The sequence below is a fragment of the Rana temporaria genome, chromosome 2 (assembly GCF_905171775.1).
Source record: "Rana temporaria chromosome 2, aRanTem1.1, whole genome shotgun sequence".
Taxonomy (NCBI): Eukaryota; Metazoa; Chordata; class Amphibia; order Anura; family Ranidae; genus Rana; species Rana temporaria.
In genome coordinates this window covers 172,277,652-172,301,503 of record NC_053490.1, presented here as the reverse complement: position 1 = coordinate 172,301,503, position 23,852 = coordinate 172,277,652, and the positions used below count along the sequence as shown (strand labels likewise).

The 23,852-nt window shown below is 44.1% G+C and overlaps 1 protein-coding gene across 1 annotated transcript in view; it reads left to right on the top strand.

Annotated features, from left to right (window-relative positions):
• OBI1 (ORC ubiquitin ligase 1) overlaps positions 1 to 23,852 on the top strand; it is a 38,150-nt gene that overhangs the window by 1,123 nt on the left and 13,175 nt on the right. The window contains exons 2-5 of the mRNA XM_040341426.1: positions 3,193 to 3,328; positions 11,432 to 11,523; positions 15,054 to 15,296; positions 23,508 to 23,596. Of these exons, the coding sequence (XP_040197360.1) occupies positions 3,193 to 3,328; positions 11,432 to 11,523; positions 15,054 to 15,296; positions 23,508 to 23,596 (560 nt within the window). The remainder of the gene's footprint in view (positions 1 to 3,192; positions 3,329 to 11,431; positions 11,524 to 15,053; positions 15,297 to 23,507; positions 23,597 to 23,852) is intronic.

The following is a 23,852-nucleotide window of genomic DNA, read 5'->3' as shown; positions in this document are numbered from 1 at the left end:
GGACTCCAATTTGGCATGCGATTTGACCTGTCAAATCACATGCCAAATCGACTCAATGTTAACATGGGCTTACACTTGCTTCAACGTCGCACATTAAGCCCTGGCTCACACCGGTACAATTTGTCATGCAATTTGACAGTTGCATCCCATTGCCAGCAAAGGAACTGTTCAAATCGTTGCGACTCAAGTTGCACTACTTTTTGGGGATTTCATTATAACTTGCAAAGACTACTGTTAAATGAAGTCCCAAGCTGCAATGAAGTTGGGGGTCCAGATCTCACTGATCGGCGGCGCTAAAGTAGCGCTATTTTAAAAACCGCACTAGTGTGAACCAGGGCTAAAGCGCCTACTGCTTCAGCATGCTTCTTGTTGTGTTTTTGATGCTTCAGTGATGTGTTGATGATGCTCAGTAGAACCCTAGCTCAGTAGTACCCTCATTAGCAGATCCCCCACTCAGTAGTAAGCCCCAGCTCTGCTCATTCCATTCGCCGCCCCCCCCCCCCCCCGCTCAGTAGTAACCCACAACTCTGCCGATTATCCCCCTCGCCGCTCAGTAATAACATCCAGCTTTGCTGACTTCTCCCGCTCAGTAGTAACTCCCAGCTCTGCCCTTTACCCCCCCCCTACACTCAGTAGTAACCCCCAGCTCTGCAGTCTAAACCCCCCCCCCACTCAGTAGTAACCCCCCCCAGCTCTGCCGATTCCTCTCGCTCTGTGGTTATCCCCCATCTCTGCCAATCCTGTGCCACTGAGCTCTCTCTGGTCACGGCTCACCTTCCACTATAGCATTCCCATGTTGCACACTATGCATGTCGTCTGCTAGTCATTACGTAGTCATTCCAAGATGGTGACCGCTCCAGGTGAAGGTGACTGGAATGTTCGGAAATAGAGCTTGGCAGTCTTCATATTTCATGACTTGATAAGGCGCAGGTGCGTGAAACGCGTAGTCATAGTGACTGGACCCTCACTTCCTAGCCTATGGTCCATGGCTCCACCATCCCCAGAGGCTTCAGTCCAGGCCTCCAAACCGGCTCGGCCCTGTAACGTCATCGCTGGCCGCCTCCCTTGTACACAGTGTCAACATTGCAGGTTCCTCTGTCTTCACCCTCCAATCTGTGCCCTAAGCGGCGGCCGTGACAGCAGCCCAGCTATTTTTCACGCTCCCCATGTGTGTCCAGGCAACTACATAATCCGTGATTCTGCCACAGCTGAGGACCCATCTGTAACATCTCCACATATGGGCAAGTAGGCTGTATAGCCCCTGGTTGTTTACATCTGGCCATTGGTGGATCTGGTGCAAGCTGAGGGACAGTCACCACTGGGGTGTGGGAGACTGCCCCTTAGCATCAACACATCTTCGTCTTGATGGTATCTGGACATTAGTCAGTTGGAGTGTTGGGGGGGATTCTATAGCATGGAAGAGCGTAGGATTGGTCTACCAAAACCTAAATGAGCAATCAACCCTTGTAGTACGGGTGCAGCTCCACTGCAAGGGGTCATTTTTAAGCTTCCTGGCGTTCCTTCCTTTTACGGAATGTCTAACTCTTTCACACTCTATATACAATTTTAAGATGTATAACGTTTTATCTATTTATTTTTGCCTGGAGTTGGGTTTTAATCCTCAGTTCTGATGTATACTAGCCCACTAGTGGTTTGTGGTGCACATTTTATGGAAATGGTACATTCATTTATAAGGTCTTCAGTCCAATAAAGGATGTAATTCTAGGGAGGTGAGTAGCATATTTTCATAAATGATAATACAAGACTATCACCTGTAATTATTTAAATCAGGGGTGGCAAACACAAGGCCCGCGGGCCGAATCCGGCCCGCCGGACCTTGTAATGTGGCCCGCACAGCAGCCACCTAATTTTGCCAGGATTTCAGCGAGCGAGCGGCGCGGCACATATTCCTCTTACTCTGTGCCACTCCATCTTAGGCTCCACCGCCGCTCTACACTAAAGCCATTAGGTGGACTTACTTTATGGTTCCGGCTGCCGCTCTGGTGCCCGCCTCCTACTCCGCCCTGTCTCCGCCTCCACTCTTTCTGCAGCCACAATGCTGCTCTGGTGCCCGCCTCCTCCGCCACCCTTTCTCTGCCTCCACCCTTTCTCTGCCTCCACCACTGTTCCGTCTCCACCTCCACCCCGCCTCCCCAGTCTTTTCCAGCCAGCGATGCTGGCTTTTTGGTGGCAGAAATTGCAGTTTTTGGGGAAGTTTTTTTTCCCCCATCCAGCAGGCTGCGTCCTGTGGCTCCGGTGCCCAGCTCAGCGGATCTCGCAGCAGCCGCAAGTGCAGAGGATGGCTTGCTTTGTGAATCCCTCCGGTGTGTCCTGGGTCCCTCCCTCGCAATGCCGTCTCACCCCCCCCCCCCTCTCCCCCCTCAAGTGGATGTGCTGCAGGAAGAGATTGGCTGCCCAAATCGTGAGTACCAGCTGCTGCCTCCCTGCTCGGTCCCTTTAACCCTGCCAGGCTGCCTGGGGTCCCCTCTGACACTGTCCTCTGCTCCTCTCCTTAACCTGTGCCTTTCATCTGCCCTGCACCCCTCAGCCTTTACTGACCTACTCCACCTCACCCTGCACCCCTCACTATGCACCCTGCACCCACCCCAGAGCACCCCTCACTATGCACCCTGCAGCCACCCTACAGCACCCTGCACCCTTCACTGTGCACCCTGCAGCCACCCTACAGCACCCTGCACCCTTCACTGTGCACCCTGCCCCAACCCCACAGCACCCTGCACCCCTTACTGTGCACCCTGCACCCCTCACTGTGCACCCTGCACCCACCCCACAGCACCCTGCACCCCTCACTGTGCACCCTGCAGCCACCCTACAGCACCCTGCCCCCACCCTACAGCACCCTGCACCCCTCACTATGCACCCTGCACCCCTCACTATGCACCCACCCCACAGAACTATGCACCCCTCACTGTGCACCCTGCACCCACCCCACAGCACCCTGCACTCTGCACCCACCCAACAGAACTCTGCACCCCTCACCATGCACCCGGCCCTTTGAGGGTAACCATACTGCTGATGCGGCCCCCGATGAATTTGAGTTTGCCACCCCTGATTTAAATCAATTGGTAGCCTTGCTTCTGGTGGTTGCCCGGCTCTACTACTAGACATCTGTGTGCTGTGTAATGTGTCAGTGTACCTGACTTCATAAGCCTTTTTTCCCCTTCTTTACAGGTACGGCAACCTGTTATTTGCGTCAACCATCATGTTTTCTGTTCGAGTTGCATTGATTTGTGGCTGAAGAACAACAACCAATGCCCAGCCTGCAGAGTACCTATTACACCTGATCATCCCTGCAAAAACATCATAGGTACTGTGAATGGCTTTAAGTGTCAATTGAATATGAAATATTTTGTGTGTGTGTGTGTATATGTGTGTATGTGTGTGTATATATGTATATATATATATATATATATATATATTGTGTGTGTATATATAATTTCTCCTAACGCCTTCCAGGACGGCACACCAGAGAGATGAGGGCTCCTCCCACAGGAAACACAATCAATTGACAAGTTTGTTATAAGTCCCCACCCACCCCCTTGCTCCTCAGTATTGATTGTGTTTCTTCCCGAACACAGCGACACGTTTGTTTTTTTCTGTTACCTGGAGACGGTGAGGTCGAAGGGTACCCCTGTTGAGGCAGGTTTAGGGAGGCCGGGGAGAGCTGAACTAACCTGTAGGCTTCGGTCGCTCACAGGTCGCCACAAAGGTATGCATGGGCGCTCTGAGCTATGGTGAAAAAGCCATCGTCCCTCTGCAAAAAAGCCGCCACGGTGCTGATCTCTCCTTCCCGGGGGGGGTGCAAAGGAGCATTGCGCTCCAAGCCTCGCTCTGAGAGGAACAGGAAGCGCATCACTGGAGAGTGGGCGTTTCCTACACAGCAACCCGGAAGTGACGCTTCGGCGTGGAGAGCAGCGTGGAGCGGCGGCGGATAAACCCTACAGCAGGTACCGACAAGCCAAGGACCCAGTCAACCTCCTCATGATGGAAGAGGACGGGAAGACAAGCGCTGCGGCAACCAAATCCAGATCGGGGGTCGGTGAGTACAGTCCCCCCTGGAAAGGGAGAAAGGAGGAGATTGAGAGTTCCTGAACCTCAGGATACAGCTGGTATCGGCTGCCTTCCTCGTTCTCTCTCTCTTTTCTCCCCAGTACAGCCAGCAGCCCTGAGCGGGAGGGAATAACATTACTGTTTATTATGTTTCCTCTCTAACAGAATCTCCCTGTGAAACCCAGGGGGCCTCTGCTCAATCCTCAGCCAGTTACAGTTCCTCTAAAAAGTGCGGAAACTGTAAAGATAAGCTCCCAAAATCCCACACCAAACCCTTCTGCCACAAGTGTATTAACCAGCTGGCTGGGAAAGAAGCGGCTGCCATGATGAAAAATTTTCTCTTATCAATGCAGTCCGAAATGTTGGCTACGGTTAGAGCTTTTAGGGAGACAGCTACTCAGGCAGCCACGACCCCTAATACGGAGGAACCTGTCCCTAAAGAGGGTCTGTCCTCCCAAGAAAGTCTCCTTGCAGGACCCAGTACCCCTTTCCTACCCTCCCAAATCTTTTTTTCGTGAAGAAGAGGAAATTGAGATTATGAGCCAGGTCACTAGACACAGCTCAGAGGGTGAGGAAGATAGAGACTCAGTTGTGTCTCAGGAGGAAGGGAAATTGAAAAGGTTCCTCTTCTCAGCAGAGGATGTGGACAGTCTCCTTCAGGCAATTTATGCCACTGAAGAGATTCCAGAGGTTCCCAGAACGACCTCTGCACAGGATAAGGTGTATAGGGGGCTCAGTGAAACACAGGATAGAGTCTTTCCTCTTCAGCAATCACTAAAAGAAATAATCTTACAAGAGTGGAAAAGTCCAGAAAGGAGACTGACCACACAGAAGACCTGGAAGCGGAAGTACCCGTTCCACCAGTCTGTTGGGGAAGTCTTCTTCAAACTCCCCAAACTGGATGCGGCCCTATCTCAAGTCACAAAACTGTCAGACCTTTCATTTGAAGATGCTGGCAGTATTAAGGACTTAATGGATCGTAGGGCCGAATCACTCCTAAGAAAAGCCTGGGAGGCTAACACAGCTTCTATGGCCCCGGCCTTGGCTGCTACCTGTGTAGCCAGGAATGCAGACCTCTGGATAGAGAAACTGGCAGAACATCTTGCCCAGTTTACGGAGTCTGAGGAAATCTTGGGGTCTCTATCTTTGATAGGGAAAGCTGTCGCGTACCTAGCAGATGCAGCTCTGGAGACTGCTAAAGCTTCAGCCAAGACAGCAGCCTTGATCAACTCAGCCAGGCGGGCTATCTGGGTTAAGGCTTGGGAAGGGGACGTCACATCAAAGGGAAAACTGTGTGGACTCCCTTTCCAGGGTTCACTCCTGTTTGGCCAAGGATTGGATGATGTCCTGGTTAGGTCTTCAGAGAAGGGAAAGAAATTTCCTGTGAAACCTAAAAAAGAAGGTTTTAAAAAAACTTTTCGAGGCCCCCAGGGGCAAAACAAACAGAAGTATAAAAAAGAACCCAACAGGCGCTGGTTTTATGGCAAAGGGAACAAAAAGAATAGAGTAAAAATCAGTATAAATGCCCGATAAAATCAAGCTATTAGTACTGGCCCAGCGCAACAATGGGAGTGGACTAATACGTTTTTTTGCACTAGCCAAAAAACGTATGTCACCAAATATGGGTAGCAGTTTAGCAGCTATTATATATAAACGGTTCATAAATTCAAGTATGCCTATAATATCAATGGTCTCATGCACTGATCAAAAATAAACATTAACAGCGCTTAGTTATAAGCCTAACATGCTTAAACTATAAAAAAATGTGTCACCACATCCTGCTAATCTAAAGATTATAGGTATTAAATAAAACCATAAAACTTCAAACAGTCCTTGATGGCTTTAAAACCAATAAAGCCTCGGAGTCAATCTCAAAAGGTCCTTGATAAAATTAAAATCAAAATCAAATCAAAGCTCCTCAGACAATAATATATGTCTGGTAAAATAGATGCACAGTCTCACAGTGATCTTCTAAATGTCCTATAGCCAAAAGGAGAACTTTAAGATACACTTCTGTAATGACTGTAATGATGCAGGCATTTGACACGTGGGGATCCCCCAAAAAAACCTCACTCACCAGACCGATGTCATCAAAGGGCATGTAACGCTGTCTCTCTGTCTGTAATGGATCACAGTGCAGCTAGATCTCTCCTGGTCCTTCTATTATCGTCTGGTGGGCTTAGTTAATGCTCAAATGGATGCATTCATATGAAAAAGACAAAAGGGAGACTCCACATAGTGTAACACAGTTTAATGTTAAAAACGTAAAGCTCTCTTCAATGTTATGCTTACAGCTAGTTAATTCAAATATGGCGCTGTCTCAATCTTTGGCTTGCTGACTCTCACTTGGTGTAGCTGCCTGGGGATTCCTCCTCCCGACACCGTGAGTCCCGGGATTCCGCTTGCCTGATTGGACAGTTGGATCACGTGGCCACGCCCTGACGCGTTTCGTGATTGGATGTCACGTCTTCAGAGGGCGTCTTCTGAAGACGTGACATCCAATCACGAAACGCGTCAGGGCGTGGCCACGTGGTTTTAAAGCCATCAAGGACTGTTTGAAGTTTTATGGTTTTATTTAATACCTATAATCTTTAGATTAGCAGGATGTGGTGACACATTTTTTTATAGTTTAAGCATGTTAGGCTTATAACTAAGCGCTGTTAATGTTTATTTTTGATCAGTGCATGAGACCATTGATATTATAGGCATACTTGAATTTAGGAACAAAAAGAATAACTTGCTCTTTCCCCCTGCCAAAACTGACGCTAAACAAACCAAGTGACGCCTAGGTCAAAGTGGGGGGGAGGCTGTCCCAGTTTGTACAACAGTGGGAAAGCATTTCAGACAGTCCCTACATACACAAAATTATAAAGGACGGGTTCCGCCTGGAATTTATTACCCCCCCCCCCCCTATGATCACCCTCACGCAGCTCCCCAAGGATACCCTAAAGAGAAAGGCCCTCTTGGAAGGGATTCAGGAGCTGGCAGAGCAGCTAGTAATAATACCAGTGCCAGTGGAACAGCAATACCGGGGTTTTTATTCCCACGTGTTTGTGGTTCAGAAACCATCAGGAAAATTCCGCCTGATAGTAAACCTGAGAAAACTAAACAAATTTTTGGAACAGAAAAGGTTTTCCATGGAGAGTATTTACTCAGTAAGAAAGAACCTCATGAAGGGAGCCTTCATGACGACCATAGACCTGAAGGACGCCTACCTGCACGTACCAATTCACGTGGACCATCAGGCGCTTTTGAGGTTTGCGGTCGTGGTAGGGAAGGAAATCCGCCATTGGCAGTTCAGGGCACTGCCCTTCGACCTAACCTCCAGTCCCAGAATCTTTACAAAGATACTGGCAGAAGCAATAGCTTTCCTACATCTACAAGGGGTTTGCCTTATACCGTACCTGGACGATCTGCTGATCTCCGGTCAGACAGAATCACAGGTTCAGAGGGATACCAACAAAGTTATGGAGGTATTAAAAAGCTTGGGTTGGATTATCAATCTAGAGAAGTCCTCCCTCATACCAGAACAGGTAAAAATATTCCTGGGCTACACTATAGACTCCAGGCTTCAGACGCTTTTCCTGCCAGAGGAAAAAATAAAAAAATTGGCGTCAGCAGCAGGGAATCTGGTAAAATTCCCCAGACTTCCCAGGAGATCAGTTATGAGAGTCCTAGGGTTAATGTCGGCAGCCATACCAGCGGTAGTCTGGTCCCAGTTACATGCCAGGACACTCCATTTTTTCTTTCTGTGCTCCTGGGACAGAAAGAAGGAATCCCTGGATCAGGAGATTCTACTCACCCCTCAGGTCCTGTCGTCCCTAGAATGGTGGACCAATCACCAAAACTTAAGGGAAGGTCGACCTTGGGCCCAATGGGATCCGGTAAAATTAACTACGGATGCCAGCACATGGGGGTGGGGTGCCCACTTGGGGGGGAGAAAAGCCCAGGGAAGATGGAGCTACCTACTAGCTCGCCAATCTTCAGGGAACTCAGAGCAGTGGGAGAAGCCCTGAAGGCTTTCCAACAAGATGTCAAGGACAGAGAGGTCCAGGTGAGCTCAGACAACGCTACAGTAGTAGCCTACCTGAACCACCAAGGCGGTACCAGATCCGGCCCCTTATTGGAACTAACCTTGGAAATTCTGGGCTGGGCGGAGAAAAAGGTCATCTCCAACAACATAGAAGCGGACTTCCTCAGTCGTCAACAGATAAGACAGGGAGAATGGGAACTGAATCCCAAAGTCTTTCAGGCCCTAGTTCTTCAGTTTGGCGAACCAGACATAGACCTGTTCGCAAACCGGAAGAACAGGAAAGTGAACAGGTATTTCTCAACCTCCGTAGAACGGGATTCCGAGGGCCTGGATGCGTTGTCCCAAAACTGGCACTTCAGACTGGCATACGCCTTCCCACCACTGGCGCTAATTCCGCGGGTACTCCAAAAAATCAACAGGTCCCCCGGTCAGGTCCTCCTTATTGCCCCATGGTGGCCAAGGAGGACGTGGTTTGCGAATCTGAGATTCATGTCAGTAGCAGAACCTCTGAAACTGCCAGCCAGAGTAGATCTCCTCAGGCAGGGTCCAGTTTTTCACCCAAGACCAGAATTTTTTCAACTAACAGCCTGGTTAGTGAGCGCCAGATCCTGAAACAAAAAGGTTGTTCAGAAAAGGTGATAAATACTTTCCTTACAAGTAGAAAGCCGGTCACCAGAAAGATCTACTTAAAAATATGGAAAACTTTCCAGACCTGGAGTAGAAAAAGACAAGTGCCTTCCCAGTCGGTTCCGGTTATCCTGGATTTTCTCCAGGATGGAGCAGACGCCGGGCTTAAGGTTAGCACCCTTCGGGTACAGGTAGCAGCCCTCTCCGTTTACCTGGACAAAAGATTAGCTAAGGACGACCTAGTTAAGAGATTCTTATTAGCTAGGGAAAGGATGTCCCCCGTCCTTAGAAGTAACTGTCCGCCCTGGGACCTTACTAGGGTATTAGAGTCATTATCTATGCCCCCTTTTGAACCTTTAGAGAAAGTTTTCTTTAGGTTTCTTACTTTAAAATTAGCCTTTCTGTTAGCTATTACTACAGCTAGGAGGGTGGGAGATCTGCAAGCTCTGTCCATGAAAGAGCCTTTCCTTAGGGTACAACCAGACAGGGTCACTCTTAGGGCAGATCCCCTATACCTACCTAAAGTAGCATCCTTACCCAACAGGACGCAAGAAATAATATTGCCGTCCTTTTGTTCAGAACCAAAGAACGAGAAGGAATTTAAGTTTCACTGTTTGGATGTAAGAAGATGTCTTCTTAATTATCTAGAGAGAACTAAAAGTTTTAGGAAATCTAACCATCTCCTAATTCTCCATGCTGGAGCCAGGAAGGGACTGCAGGCCTCAAAGCCATCAGTCTCAAAATGGATTAGAGAAGCTATCTCAGAGGCTTATCAGTGCTCAGGAGAACCAGCTCCACTTAATATCAAAGCTCATTCAACCAGATCTCTGGCGACATCCTGGGCTGAGAAAGCAGGTGCCTCCTGGGATCAAATCCGTAGTGCGGCTACCTGGTCAAGTCATCACACCTTCTTGAAGCACTACCGTGTAGGGTTGTTGTCACAGCAAGACCTGGCTTTCGGTCGGAAGGTCCTCCAAGCTGTGGTCCCACCCTGAGGTAGGCCTGAGGTTCTTTAATATCCTCTCTGGTGTGCCGTCCTGGAAGGCGTTAGGAGAAAACTTACGTTAGATCTACCGGTAACGGTATTTCTACGAGCCTTCCAGGACGGCAGGCCTACTACCCACCCTATGTGAAAAAAGGGGAAAAAAGGTAAGCTATATGCTAGATGGTAAGTACCTATGGGGGTGCCCCTTGTGAACCAGTTCAAGATTACTTTAATAAATACTGAGGAGCAAGGGGGTGGGTGGGGACTTATAACAAACTTGTCAATTGATTGTGTTTCCTGTGGGAGGAGCCCTCATCTCTCTGGTGTGCCGTCCTGGAAGGCTCGTAGAAATACCGTTACCGGTAGATCTAACGTAAGTTTTTTTCTATATTTGGCATTGAATTGATCTCTTGGCTTCTGTTCACATCTTTAACCAATTGCCTACAGGGCACTTTTACCACCTTCCTGCCAAGGCCGATTTTCACCTTTTACACTTTAAATGGCAATTGCATGGTAATGTAACACTGTACCCAAACACAATTTTTATCATTTTTTTTTTTTCACACAAACGGAGATTTCTTTTGGTGGTATTTATTCAACAGTTTTTTTTTTTTTTTTTTTTTGTTAAATAAACAAAGTCCAAAAATTTTGAAAAAAAAATAATAAAAACTTTTTCGTAAAATAAATAAATAACTTTTTTTTTTATATAAAATTTTCCCCATTACTGATGATGCGGCACTGATAGGTGGCACTGGTAGACACTGTTGTGATTACCGTGGGATTGCCTTTTTACAGAGGCCAGTTAACGTCTCTCTTCTCCTCTCCTCATGCTGTCAGCGTAAGGAAAGAAGTACCGATAACCGGCTTCTGTTTATACATCTGTGATAAGCTGTGATTGGACATAGCTGATCACATGTTAAAGAGCCGCTAATTGGCTCGCTACCCCAACCTGTGATCAGCAGGGTCCAGAGGGCACTGCAATTACAGAGCGCCTTGCACTGTACTGCATCTCCTTTTACCTTCCTTCAGTCACATGAGCCTTATCTCAATCCTTATCTCAAGTTTTGCGCATGAGAGCAGCGTCTCTCCGGCATCTCTCTCTCCTCATTGACTGAGACAGCAACAGGAGCCACTGTCTCCTTCTACTGTCAATCACAGCCAGTGAGCCAATAAGAAGAGGGCAGGGTCTGGGCCAAGCCACACCCTGTATGCAAATAGGCAGACAGAGCAGCAGCAGGGGTGCAAGCCTGCTTGGGTGCCCTTATAGCAAGCAGCTTTCTGTGGGGGGCACTCTGCAGGAGTTAGGGGTCGGGAACATCAGCGGGGAACCCAAGGAGAGAAGGATTGGGCTGCTCTGTGCAACACCACTGTCAATGACAAATGATATGCTTGTTGTGTTTTTTTTTTTTAGAAGAAAAAAATGCCTTTAATATCAATTTAAAAAGCCTGTTTACACACCCTGTAGTTTTTTTAATTTTCATAAGCATTTGGAAAATGATAACTCGTACTTATTACGAGAGGTTCAGTCAGACAGGGGAGTAACAAATTTATCATAGTACGCTGTGCCGTCTTTTTAACCTATAGTGCCCTGGGAATGCTTTATCAAATAAAACGTATAAACAAAATCATACATTGGTCCCAAATTCATTATAGTTTCCCTTTTAGCATCTGCTTTGAGATGTGCTCTTTACATTTATACATGTTTTCTTTTGTAGGAGGGACAAGTGAAAATGAATGTGTGCTCAGTCATTCAGTGCGAAAACACCTCCGAAAAACTAGACTTGATCTTCTTCAAAAAGAGTATGAGGTAATCTAGTTTGTGTATATTTTTGGATATATTTACTGTATCCATGTGCCATATTCAGCATTTAGAATGTAATTGTTGGTGGAAATTTTATGTCAGTTTTAGTTACTTTGGGACATGTTTATAATATAAAAACGTGTTGCTCTGTCTTTTGAAGATCAATTAAATAAGTGAATCAAAAATCAAAATGAATTGCAATAAAATACATCATAAAAATATATTCTACCAATTATAATAATATATGAAACACCAAAGTCCATAAAGTGATAATATGCAAGGTCCTTGAATTCAGTGCAATACCCAGTGCTTAGATAGATGAGGCAAAAATATCTTCTTACCAGATCCAAAGACCTATCAAGGTCTATATTTGCATCTGTAAGCTTTATAACCCCCCCACATTAGATGCAGATCATCTTGGCTTATTCAGCCTCCTCATGGGGAACCATTGGTGAAAACGAGCCAAAGGTAATAATCACAGGATATCCACAGAAGGAGATCCAACAATGAATCGTATGAGAAAAGGAAAACTCATTGCGCAGCGTCCAGATTAAAAACTGGATATTTTATTAAAATCCTACTTCCAAAAAACTGTAATCGCAGGCATTTGGAAATACGCCGTCCTAGCACTCTCACGAGCGTACTGACGTCACCTCTATTTCCTGCTCTGCCTTTTCTAAACATTCACTGCAAGTGAATCTTTCAGGTGCATGTGTATTATAAACTGCAGTGATTGCTTTACCACCAGTAATAGTTTATAGTCACTGCTCTATAAATATGCTCCTTTTGTGTTCTCCTGGGACTAACTAATAAGAGGAAAATCCTTTTAAAGTCATAATAAACCCTCACCTAAGCACTGAAGTGACTAAGCTTTGCTGATACAGTGATGAAATAAATGCATCTACATACGCTGTACCTGTTTATCTGCTGCATTTTCTACTCCACAGCTTTTAAAAGTACTCATGTTAGCTCATGTGTCAAAATCCGGCTCGCCAGGCCATTTCATGTGGCCCTTGCACCTTCTCCACAGCCCCAGCACCCTCTTGTTTCCACCTCTCCTGGTCTCGGCATCCAGCAGACTCTAATAGCTAATGCTAGCCCTCCACTGGTCCTCCACCAGACTCTGCTTCCCAGCTCAAACAGAACATCATTGCTGTACCATGTTCTGTCTGAGCCGTCTTCAATAAAGTTTCTTGTGGCTGATACCAGCTTTTTTGCAACCCTCCTTCTCACACTTTGATCATCTGCTAGAGTATGAGTGGGCTCTGTGCTGGTCTACACATGCTTTTCACAGCTTAAGACATTACTAAAAACAGTAACAATCGAATGCAGAGGCAATTATTTAATATGATAAAGAGTATATACATTAATATAGTCTTACAGGTTTAGCCAGGTTTTGCTTTGAGGGCAACCGTAATGCTGTTGCGGCCCACAATGAAATTGAGGTTGACACCCCTGGTTCGGATGGTATTTCTCAGCATCCAGGAGGTAAGGGGTGGCGATCTGATTTCACACACTACACAGCACAGAGCTGAGTGTAATCAAAATCTTAAGAGGAGGGAATGGACACACTCCCTATACACAGGCTCCTTGGGGAAACATGCACAGCTGAGGCCATCACCTGCTGTGTGCTGGTTTGGTCGGCCATCTGCAAGGATTGCCTGGTGTCTGGGAAAAACTGTCACACGTGATTCATGTGGATAGCAAAGGATAGAGAGCAGGCAGGAGCCACACTAAATGCTATGACTTGAGGCAAGTACACACTATATGAATACATGCTTTGTTCATTTGTTATTTCAGAGGTTTACAACCACTTAAATCAACAATCTGACTTTCTCTCATGAACCTCTATAACCACTTGACCTCCGGAACATTTACCCCTCTTCATGACCAGGCCATTTTTTGCAATATAGCACTGCGACTGCCTATACCCTACTTCTAAGGAAGATCACGCTGAGTTTGGATAAGGCTGTATTGAATAATATAACTTCCCAAAAAGGAATAGTTCTAAGCAAAACAGATATGCGAGTGTTGGTTGAGATTTTCAGTGTGAATTATATATTGCACTTAAGTATTAAGAGTTGCCTATTACTGTCGCCACGTGTTTTTTTTTTTTTTTACATTTTAGTCGAATTATTTGTTTAAAGCATTCAACACAACAGTAAATTTAGCCTGTATATGCAGTAAAGCGTTCTTGTTATACTCACTGTGGAACCTAAGGGGTTAATCCAAAAAAAGGCTGTTTGATCCTGCCTTCTCTGTACCTCCCCCCTTCTTCAACAGTTCCCAAACAATCTGATAGAACAGAGCCGTTTGGTTTGTATTGCTAGAGAGTTTTTTTTTTTTTTGTTGTCTTGGCAGAGTGCATGTGATCAGCACAGGGCCAATCGGCACTGTCCAGACAGAGGGTTGGGGGTCTTGCAGCCTCATAGGACAGTCAGAGGAGAATGATAACTCCTCCTACACGCTTTAGCCCGACACTGATAGAAGTCACAAGACTACTCTAACTGCAGATGAGAAAAGGTGTTTAGTATTTTATATTTCCTTAAACCAGGGCTCAAAATTTCAAGTCCTGAACTACTAGCCAGGCCTCAAGGCATACTCGCCACCAGTTGCCCCGCCCAACCCCTACCATGTCCACCCCTAGACACGCCCTCATAAATCTCATGAAATTACACTTAAATGTTTTATGTAGAATTAAGTTATAAATATTAACAACAACTTAATCCGTGCCCAAAAATGCAGCCTGCCCATGTCTACCAATGCAGCAAAATGTCCCAATTTTCCAGCCAGAGTCCCCCTCGCCCACATTGCAGCCAGAGTCCCCCTCGCCCACATTGCAGCCAGAGTCCCCCTCGCCCACATTGCAGCCAGAGTCCCCCTCGCCCACATTGCAGCCAGAGTCCCCCTCGCCCACATTGCAGCCAGAGTCCCCCTCGCCCACATTGCAGCCAGAGTCCCCCTCGCCCACATTGCAGCCAGAGTCCCCCTCGCCCACATTGCAGCCAGAGTCCCCCTCGCCCACATTGCAGCCAGAGTCCCCCTCGCCCACATTGCAGCCAGAGTCCCCCTCGCCCACATTGCAGCCAGAGTCCCCCTCCCCCCACACACACATATTGGCCAGAGTTCTTAAAAGTAAACCCTATCATGGAGTTGACTTTCTTGTCTGGGTGTTATACGGACCATTTGGCTTTGGTATGTAAGTCCCTGACCCATAACAAGTATTTTTATCAGGAGTAAAGCCAAAACTTCTTATCTTCATACTTGTCTCAGTTATGATGCAAATTATTGATGCCTGATGTTCAATTTGACGGTAAAATAACACACGCAGAATGGAAAGTCCGCAGTGGCAATCTCTATGTCTCACTCATGCAAGGTTCTCTATTCAGTCTAGGCTTAGAGTACAGCACTTTTTGTATTTTTATATATATATATATATATATATATATATATATATATATATATATATATATATATATATATATATATATATATATATAATATAAATCTCAATTTAATTTTAATTTTTTTTTTAGGATGAAATTGAATCCCTATTAAAAGAGGCAGAAGAACTAAGAACAGCAAATCTTACATTAGAAAAAAGGCTTAATGACGTTGCTAATCCTATCGCTGAGTCGTCACCTTGCAGTTGTGGAAATGGGCAAGCAGAGGACAAGAGCAGTGTTTGTAATAAACTGCTAGAGGACTGGAACAGAAAGCTTGAGGAGGTCAATGCTGCAAATAAAAGAGTTACAGAGGACATTGACAAGTTCAAAGAGGTACCTTTTGTGTTTGTGTTTTTTCTTGGAAATGATGTCATGATGAGTAATGACAACCTATGGTAGCACAGCATTTTTATGAAGTTGCCCTATGTGTTATATGACTCATTTTGCTAAGCAGCTCAAAGATTACGTACAAAAGCTGGCCATACACTGTTAGAATTTTTCACCAATTCAGAGGGAATGACTGAAATTCTAACAGGGGTAGCCATGTTTGCTCAACAATTATTCAGTTGGTTTGTGTTAATGGTGGGCTGAAAACAATTGGCTGAACAGCACCTGCAGTCAGTTCAGCTGCTGGCATTGTTCAGGTATTCTGACAGCCGGTGATGGCGCCTGTCAGAATACAATATTCTGGTAAGGAGGATTCGTTCATTCATGCTGTTTGTGTAGATTGAGCAATCCGTTCTATTTCTCTTGTGCGACCCGTAGGCTGAGCAATGTAAATTTATAAGTGTATGTCCAGCTTTATTGAGAATAGAATAGAATTCAAATGTTTGAGGGAGAGGGATTTATGTTGGAGGGAGGGGGGGAAAAAAAGGTGTGACATGAGGGGATTTACCACTTCAGCACCGGAAGATTTTGCCCCTTAATGACCAGACCTTTTAGGGCTGTGCAAATTAACTTTTAATTAATCGATTAATCTTTAATTTTTTTGATCGTTCAAAATCTTTTTGATCGATTAAAATTCTTTTGATTGGTACTCACCTCTCCGCCGGCTTCAGGGAGTTCCGTCGGAGATCCATTAACGTCACGGACACCGGCGGGGCTTGCTGTGTCCATCTGAAGGGCTCCTTTGCTGTGCCGTCATATCTGCATGCTGGCGGGACCTTACTATCTGCCACACGCAAGGGCTGTTACACTTCCCTCTATCACTTCCCTCTATCAACCTGGGATTCTACAACCATCCACTGGGAGTTGTGATAGTTCCCTTCATGGGACATCTACATGCCGACGGACTGATGTTAACCTCTCCTCATCTGGATTCAGCAGTGGTATCGTTGTACACATTTTAATACCAGTATCATACTTGGCTACATGTTTTTATGACTGCTTTTGCTACCGTTTGGTATTACTCGCACCATTTTTACAGTTTATGTAGCTACATCGATTTCATCTCCAGTGCAATATTTATTTGGTTACCTACTTTAAGACTATAAAAGTTTTAATGCTATTCCCATTGAGCGCTGCCTTTGTGTGTGTTTTGTATCCTGCTATCCATTTTTCCAGTTGTTGGTAGCTGCACTGGGAATCAGCCTCCAAGGAGATCAGCTAAAAGTAGTTGGATCTGTATGTGCGTTATAATTAATCAAAATTAGTCGATTAATTGATTAAAAAAAAAAAACGATTAATCAAACAGAAAATTTTTGATCAGTAACAGCCCTACTTTTTTTGCAATACGGCACCGCGTCACTTTAACTGACAAGTGTGACGATGTTCCCAAACAAAATTTTATTTTTTTCCCCACAAATAGAGCTTTCTTTTGGTAGTATTTGATCACCTCTGCATTTTTTTTTTTTTAGAGCAAAAAAACAAAAAAGAGTGACAATTTTGAAAATAATAAAAACAACAATATTTTTGCTATAATATATACCCCCAGAAGTTTTTTTAGAAAACAAATTTCTTCATCGGTTTAGGGCAAAATGTATTCTACGTATTTTTGGTAATATTTATTGGTTTACGCAAAAGTTATATACAAAATGGGGAATAGATTTATGACATTTTTATTATTATTTTTTTACTAATAATGGTGGTGATCTGCGATTCTTAGAGGACTGAGACATTGCTGCGGACAGATCGAACACTTTTTTGACACATTTTTGGGTACTCCCCTTTCGTACCTCCATGCCACAATACCGTGTGTGTGTGTGTAAAATATATATATATATATATATATAATGAATTTACCCTATTAACTTATGTATATTTTATACTTGCATTGTGTATGTATTTATCTGTACTGTTATATGAAATAAATCCTGTACAGACACACACTTCATTCAAAGTCCCCCTATTTTTTCTATCAGTATTAGGGATGGAAAGAATTGACCCATATGTCCTTTGCCTCATTTAAAGTCCAAATCCCCCTTTCTCTTCCTTTCAAATGTACTGTATTTTATCTGTGTGTTTAGCTGTTTGCTCCCGGAATTCAACATTTTATTTATTCCACCCCCAAAAAAGTGAACAGCTCTTTTGAAGGCGCGCACTATTTTAATTGGCACACAATTTGGAAACGGTTTGTGGTTCTTCTTGCATTACATCGGAAATCAGTTGGATCTCACAGTCTATGTAATATGCCCCCTATAGCAAGTGTTATTTTATCTATATTCCAGTTTCTTGTATCGTCCTTTAAAATGCAGCATCATAGGACATCAAAGTAGTACCTGCCATCATCTATCACCCTCTGGTTTGAGAATATTCTCATAACCTGGTGATGGATGGAGACATTTATGTGCCCTTGGGTATCTTCGGTAATGCTTTGCCTGAGATGAGTTCAAACCTTTCTTTTTATAACAGATATATTTTTTTCAGGGTGCTCTTGTGTGCACTTCTGTGTGTTTTCATAGAATAGCAAGCATTATTTTTGCCATTCTTTTTCCCTTTCACATGGTGTTTATGTATTTACAAAAACAAACCTTTACCCAAAGGCAATTGGAACATGGGATTGCAGACCGCATGTGTGAAATAGATCAGATATATTCGCTTTGAGCTACCCTAGAAATAGAAACGGGCTACAATTTTAAGGCGATGTGATTTTTACCTGTGCAAATGGGATACAAAATAATTAATAATTAAAGTTGTCTGCACAACTGTGATCTAGACCAGGGCTCAAAATTTCAAGTCCTGAGCTACTAGCCAGGCCTCAAGGGTTAGTCGCCACCAGTTGCCATGCCCAACCCCTGCCTCGTAAATTATCTCATGAAATGACACTTAAATGTTTTATGCAGAGTTAAAAAAAAATATTAACAACTTTATCCGTACCCAAAAATGCAGCCTGCCAGTGTAGCCTGTGTCCCTAATGCAGGGGAAGAAAGAGGAGAGCCGCTGCCACCTGATTGATCAGAGAACGGGGAACATAACAGCTTTCATTTCAATAGCTGTGTGTTTCCTGCTGCGCGCCGTCATATACAACCCCCCCCCTGTCCGGACACTTTAATAGATCATCCATCCAATCCTGGGACGGGTGATCTATCTATCAAAGTTCCATGGACAGGGGGGAGGATCTGTATATGATGGCACGCAGCGGGGAACACAGCTATTAAAAAGGAAAGCTGTTATGTTCCCTGTGCTCTGTTCAACCAGGTGGCAGCGGCTCGCCTCTCTCTTCCCCTACGATCGCTCCCATACAACCCTGGCTGCCGGTGCTCACCCCGCTGCTCCCAGGCAGCCCACACTCTCCAGCCTTCAAAATCCACTTGCAAAATGCGAGCAGGCGAGTGGAATTTTTAAGGGCTGATTTAGACTTTCAGTATGTAACCACAAAATTGTAGATGTACACCCATATAACAACACAATTGTGACTGTCTATAGCATTAGACTTGTTTATAAGTCAGTTTGTATGTCTATCTACTAACTAACCCAATCGGCCTAACCATATTTATTGGTCTATCTGTCTATTGGATAGGATATGAATAGATCTACCGTGTCAGTGTACAATTTTTGGTTTACCAGTGCAGTCATCAGATATAGCATTCTCACCTTGGTGGGGATCTAACTGCATAAGAGCTGGTTCACACTGGGGCGACCTAGGATCCGACTTCAAGTCGCGCGGTCGAGAAAATCAATGGAAGTGAATGGGAGCCGTCTTAATGTACACTACTGAAGTCGCTCCGACTTCAGAAAAGGTTCTTGTACTACTTCAATCCGACTTCTAGGCAACTTGTACCCATTGATTTCAATGGAAGTCTACTCAGAAGTTGGATCACTGTCTTAACTGAAGCAACAATACAGGAAGATAATATACATTTCTCAGGCAAACCCCTCCCCCCTCACTCCCACAGAGCTGATTGTTGTTTGATTGGCCACTGGAAAGCCTCCTGTCCTGGAGGCGACTTGAAGTTGCCTTGTAAGTTGCCTGATGATTCATATACTCAAGTCGTGTCCAAGTTTCCTCCAAAAGTCGTGCTAGAAGTCGTGTTGCCCCTGTGTGAATGGGCTCTTACTGTTTTATTGTACTTTTTGTATTTATATATTACAGAATAATTGTGTATCTTTCTGTTAGTTTTTTTATGAATGTGGAAATAAAGTTGCTTTTATAGGTATTACTATGCAAAACTCTACTGTTTTCTAGAAGTATAGAATGAACACCATTTCCTAGTGCTAGACCCATCCTTCTCAGACACAATAGACTGGACAATACAGTTCTTGGGGGGGGAACTTGTCATATTAACCATTTGGCCTATTATGCAATTGGGGAGAGCCTTTTACAGTTAGGCTTCCTTAACACTGATGGCAGAGTTTACCGCACCCTCCCTTTTCAGAGGAGCTTGAATGCTGGTTTGCAGGGGTTCAGGAGAAGATATTGCCTCCTTTTTGAAAACTCCTTTTTTTTTTTTTTTTTTTTTTTATGATCTCAAGAATAATGGCACAGTCCCATTGACTTCATTTTGCATGTTGGACAAACAGCACTGCATTCCAGACATGACATACAGGGATTGATTTACTTTTCTAGAGCCTCTCACATGGAACTCCCTACCCCATTCTGCCCCACTGTCTCTTACTCGGTTTGCTTTTAGCCGAACCCTGAAAAACGTTCTCTTCAAAGAAGCTTATTCTGCCCCACCTAACAAATGTACTTTTATTTGTTTCTATCAACTCATCCCCCATAGTCATTAACTTTTTGTATCACTTGACCCTCCCTCTGAGATTGTAAGCTCTAATGAGCAGGGCCCTCTGATTCTTCTTGTAGTATATTATTATTATTATTTCAGGTACTTGTATAGCACCGTCAATTTTAAGCAGCGCTTTACACATATATTGGACATTCACATCAAATTATGTTGTAACTGTACTGTTTGCCCATACATTGTATAGCACTGCGCAAACTGTTGGCGCTATATAAATTCTGTACGTTTTTACCCGTCCCTGACCAGGCCATTTTTTGAGATACGGCACTGTGTTACTTTAACTGACAATTGTGCAGTCATATGACAGCACCCAAATAAAATGTCCCCCCCTCCCCCCCACCACAAATGGAGCTTTCTTTTTTTTGGCATTTGATTACGTCTGTAGTTTTTTATTTTTTGTGCTGTAAACAAAAATAATTTTTTATTTTTTTTTAGACACAATTTTTTTACTTTCTGCTATAAAACATACCAATTGAAAAAAAAATCGAATTTCTTCATCAATTTAGGCCAACGTGTATTCTGCTACATATTTTTAGTAAAATAAAGTCCCAATAAGCGTATATTGATTTTGTGCAAAAGTTATAGCGTCCACAAACTATGGGATATTTTTTATTTATTTATTTTGCTAGTAATGGCGGTGATCAGTGACTTATTGCGGGACTGTTATATTGCAGCGGACAAATCGGACACCTAACTGACACTTTTGATGCTTTTTGGGGACCAGTGACACTAATACAGTGATCAATGCTAAAAATATATATTCACTGTTACTGTACTAATGACACTGGCAGGGAAGGAGTTAACATCAGGGGTTAACTGTGTGCCTAGGTTGTGCTTACTCACTGTGGGGGATGTGCTTTGACTAGGGAAAGGCAAAGAACTGTGTTCCTGCTTGGCAGAAACACAGGGTCTGTGCCTTGCCTTCTGACAGAAGGACAATCTGCCTTGTTTACAGAGGCAGATTGTCTTTCTGCCTGTGCCCTGTGTAATCAGCGGGGCTAGTGGACATTGAGTCAGCGGTACCCACTGCTGGGCTTCCGCTGTGTATAATTTTAGCAAGTCCCCCGGGGGCATACGTGTGCCCGAAACCCGGAGATGTCAGATCATGTACTAGGTATGTAATCTTGCGGAGAGCGGCTGCCCTGTCACAGTAAATGTACTGTGAGCGGTACCTTGTATGTAATTGGGTATTGTTTGCAAAGTGAAGCTTTACCTCATTTGCTGAGCTCTGGAGCAACTGTATTTGCCACAGTCTTTTTGTCTTTAGTAAATCCACCCCACAGTGTTAAATTTTCTGCACTGTGAAGCATTGCAGTTGCGGCAATGTGTTACAGACCATGTTATTTTGTAGGTTGGTGGGAGGGTGGTGAAAACGTGGATCCTCAACCTGTTTTTACTGACATTTTACTACCCCTGTGAACTATACCTTAGTTTAACCACTTGCTGACCAGGCCATAGCCGAGAGGTTGGCTAGTTCTGGAGGCCGTCGGTACATCAGGTGTGATCAATTATTAATGATTGGCACCAAAGCTTGTAGACTCTATGGCCCCTTTCACACAACAAGCCCGCTCGGATCTGCCTGTCCGTTTTTCAGGCCGATCCTAGCGTGCCATCCATTAAATCCTATGGGGGAGATGAATGTCAACGGAGATGTGTCTGCTGACACCCATCTGCCATCCAATCCGCTAAAAACAGACGTATGACGATAAATTCGCCATCTGTCTTATTGGATCGGATGAGATCTGATGAAAACGGACATGCTATCCTTTTTCGTCAGATCTCTCCGTAGGAATCGGCCGAGCTCTGACAGGCCACTCGCCGTTCAGAGACGGACCTGTCTTCTGCCGGCTCAGCGGCTATCAATGGATCGATCTCCTGCTGAGCAGGCGGGCTCCGCTAAATGGATGCGCCCCATGTGGAAGGGGCCTATAACTCGCACAGACCAAATAATATACACTGATTTGAGTTATTTTTTACCAAAGATATGTAGCGGTATACATTTTGGCCAAAATTTGTAAAGAATTTACAAATTTTCAAAATTTTATAACGGAAACTAAGAAAATGCAATTTTTTACAAAATGTAAAATTTAATAGCGCAAAAAAAAAAAACAGTGGTGATTGAATATTGCCCAAAAAAAGCTCTATTTGTGTGGAAAAAAGGATAAATGTTCATATGGGTACAGTGATGATTAATTGTCATTCAAAATGTGAGAGCGCTGAAAGCTGAAAATTGGTCTGGGCAGGAAGGGGGCAATGGGCAAGTAGTTAAAAATGTTGCAACCACAGAAAAAAAACTAAGAGTACACAGCCAAAGGTTTTGAATCTGTGTGTAAACTGTACAGAAGGACTGCATAAAATTGCTTGGGATGTGGACATTCCCGTGCAGAATGTAACATTAGACAAATCAATTTTTGTGCAGAGATGTGCTTTTAATGAACAAACATATTCGCCAGCACGCCAAGGATCGTCCAATTACGTCCAAAACATTTTAATGCAAAACACACATCACAATGGTGCAACATTTCGAGGTTGCGCAGGACCCCTTCGTCAGGCAAGTGATTATCACTTGCCTGACAAAGGGGTCCTGTGCAACCTTGAAACGTTGCACCATTGTGATGTGTGTTTTGCATTTAAAAAAATGTGGATGTAATTGGGACGATCCTTGGTGTACTGGCGAATATGTTTGTTTGTTTGATGTCTCCAGTACCCAGCTGGTAATCGTTTCAGCACCCATCTTTTCTTTACGAGCCCTTTTTACCAGGAACCTGTGCGATTGGAATATTGACTAGAATGTGCTTTAATGAGTCATTTAACGTGAACACATGCTGATCTTTCAGAAAAAGTAGTTCACCGTGTTTACCACTTGTGTTTTTCCCTGCCAGTTGTCTATATCCATTAGGCTTCACAGAGTTTACCCAGTTTTCAAAAGCACAAAGCTTCTAAGCTGCTAGACATCAGTATGTACATGTTTCAGAGGTGACCTAACTGATTCACATTTAATATGTCTTGGACCTCCATGTTTCAACTTTAATATGTGTTGTTTTATTTAGTCATGTGGAGCAAATGATCGTCTATTTTGCTTATACCTGCATATTGTGAGTTTACTTGCCCAAAATATATCTAGTCATGTGAAAAAACATGGAAAAGCAATTAGTACATTCCCTTAATGACTTTCTGCACTAAATGCAAAGCTTTGTTTTCCTCCCTTGATGGGGAATTTGCTTTGTGTTTAGGGAATATGAATACAAAGTGCCATTTCTGTCCCAATGTTAATTAAAAACAATGTTCTTGCAGTGGCACGATGTATCTGCACGTTTTTTCCTCTGTATGTTGCAGTTGGTAATGTGTTACTTTTTTCTTACAGGAAAATAGAAGGCTGAAAAATGAAAACATTGACATTGTGAGAGAGAACTTGAGGCTGAAAAATGAAGTAGAACTCCGTTCACCTCAAAAGTATGTATTTTCTGTACTGTGCTAATTTATACAGACCATCGCCTAAATTCCTTTTACAGGGTGAAAAAAATATATATATTTATACCTTTTTATAGATCTATTTTAAAGTGATATTAAACACACATTATTCAATTTACATTGTCCCTTCTATTTCTGAATTTCTGTATGTGGATGATTGCATTGTAATTATTTTATCCACTTGCCAACTGGCTCACGCCGATATACGTCAGCAAAGTGGCACGGGTGCGCAAAATCA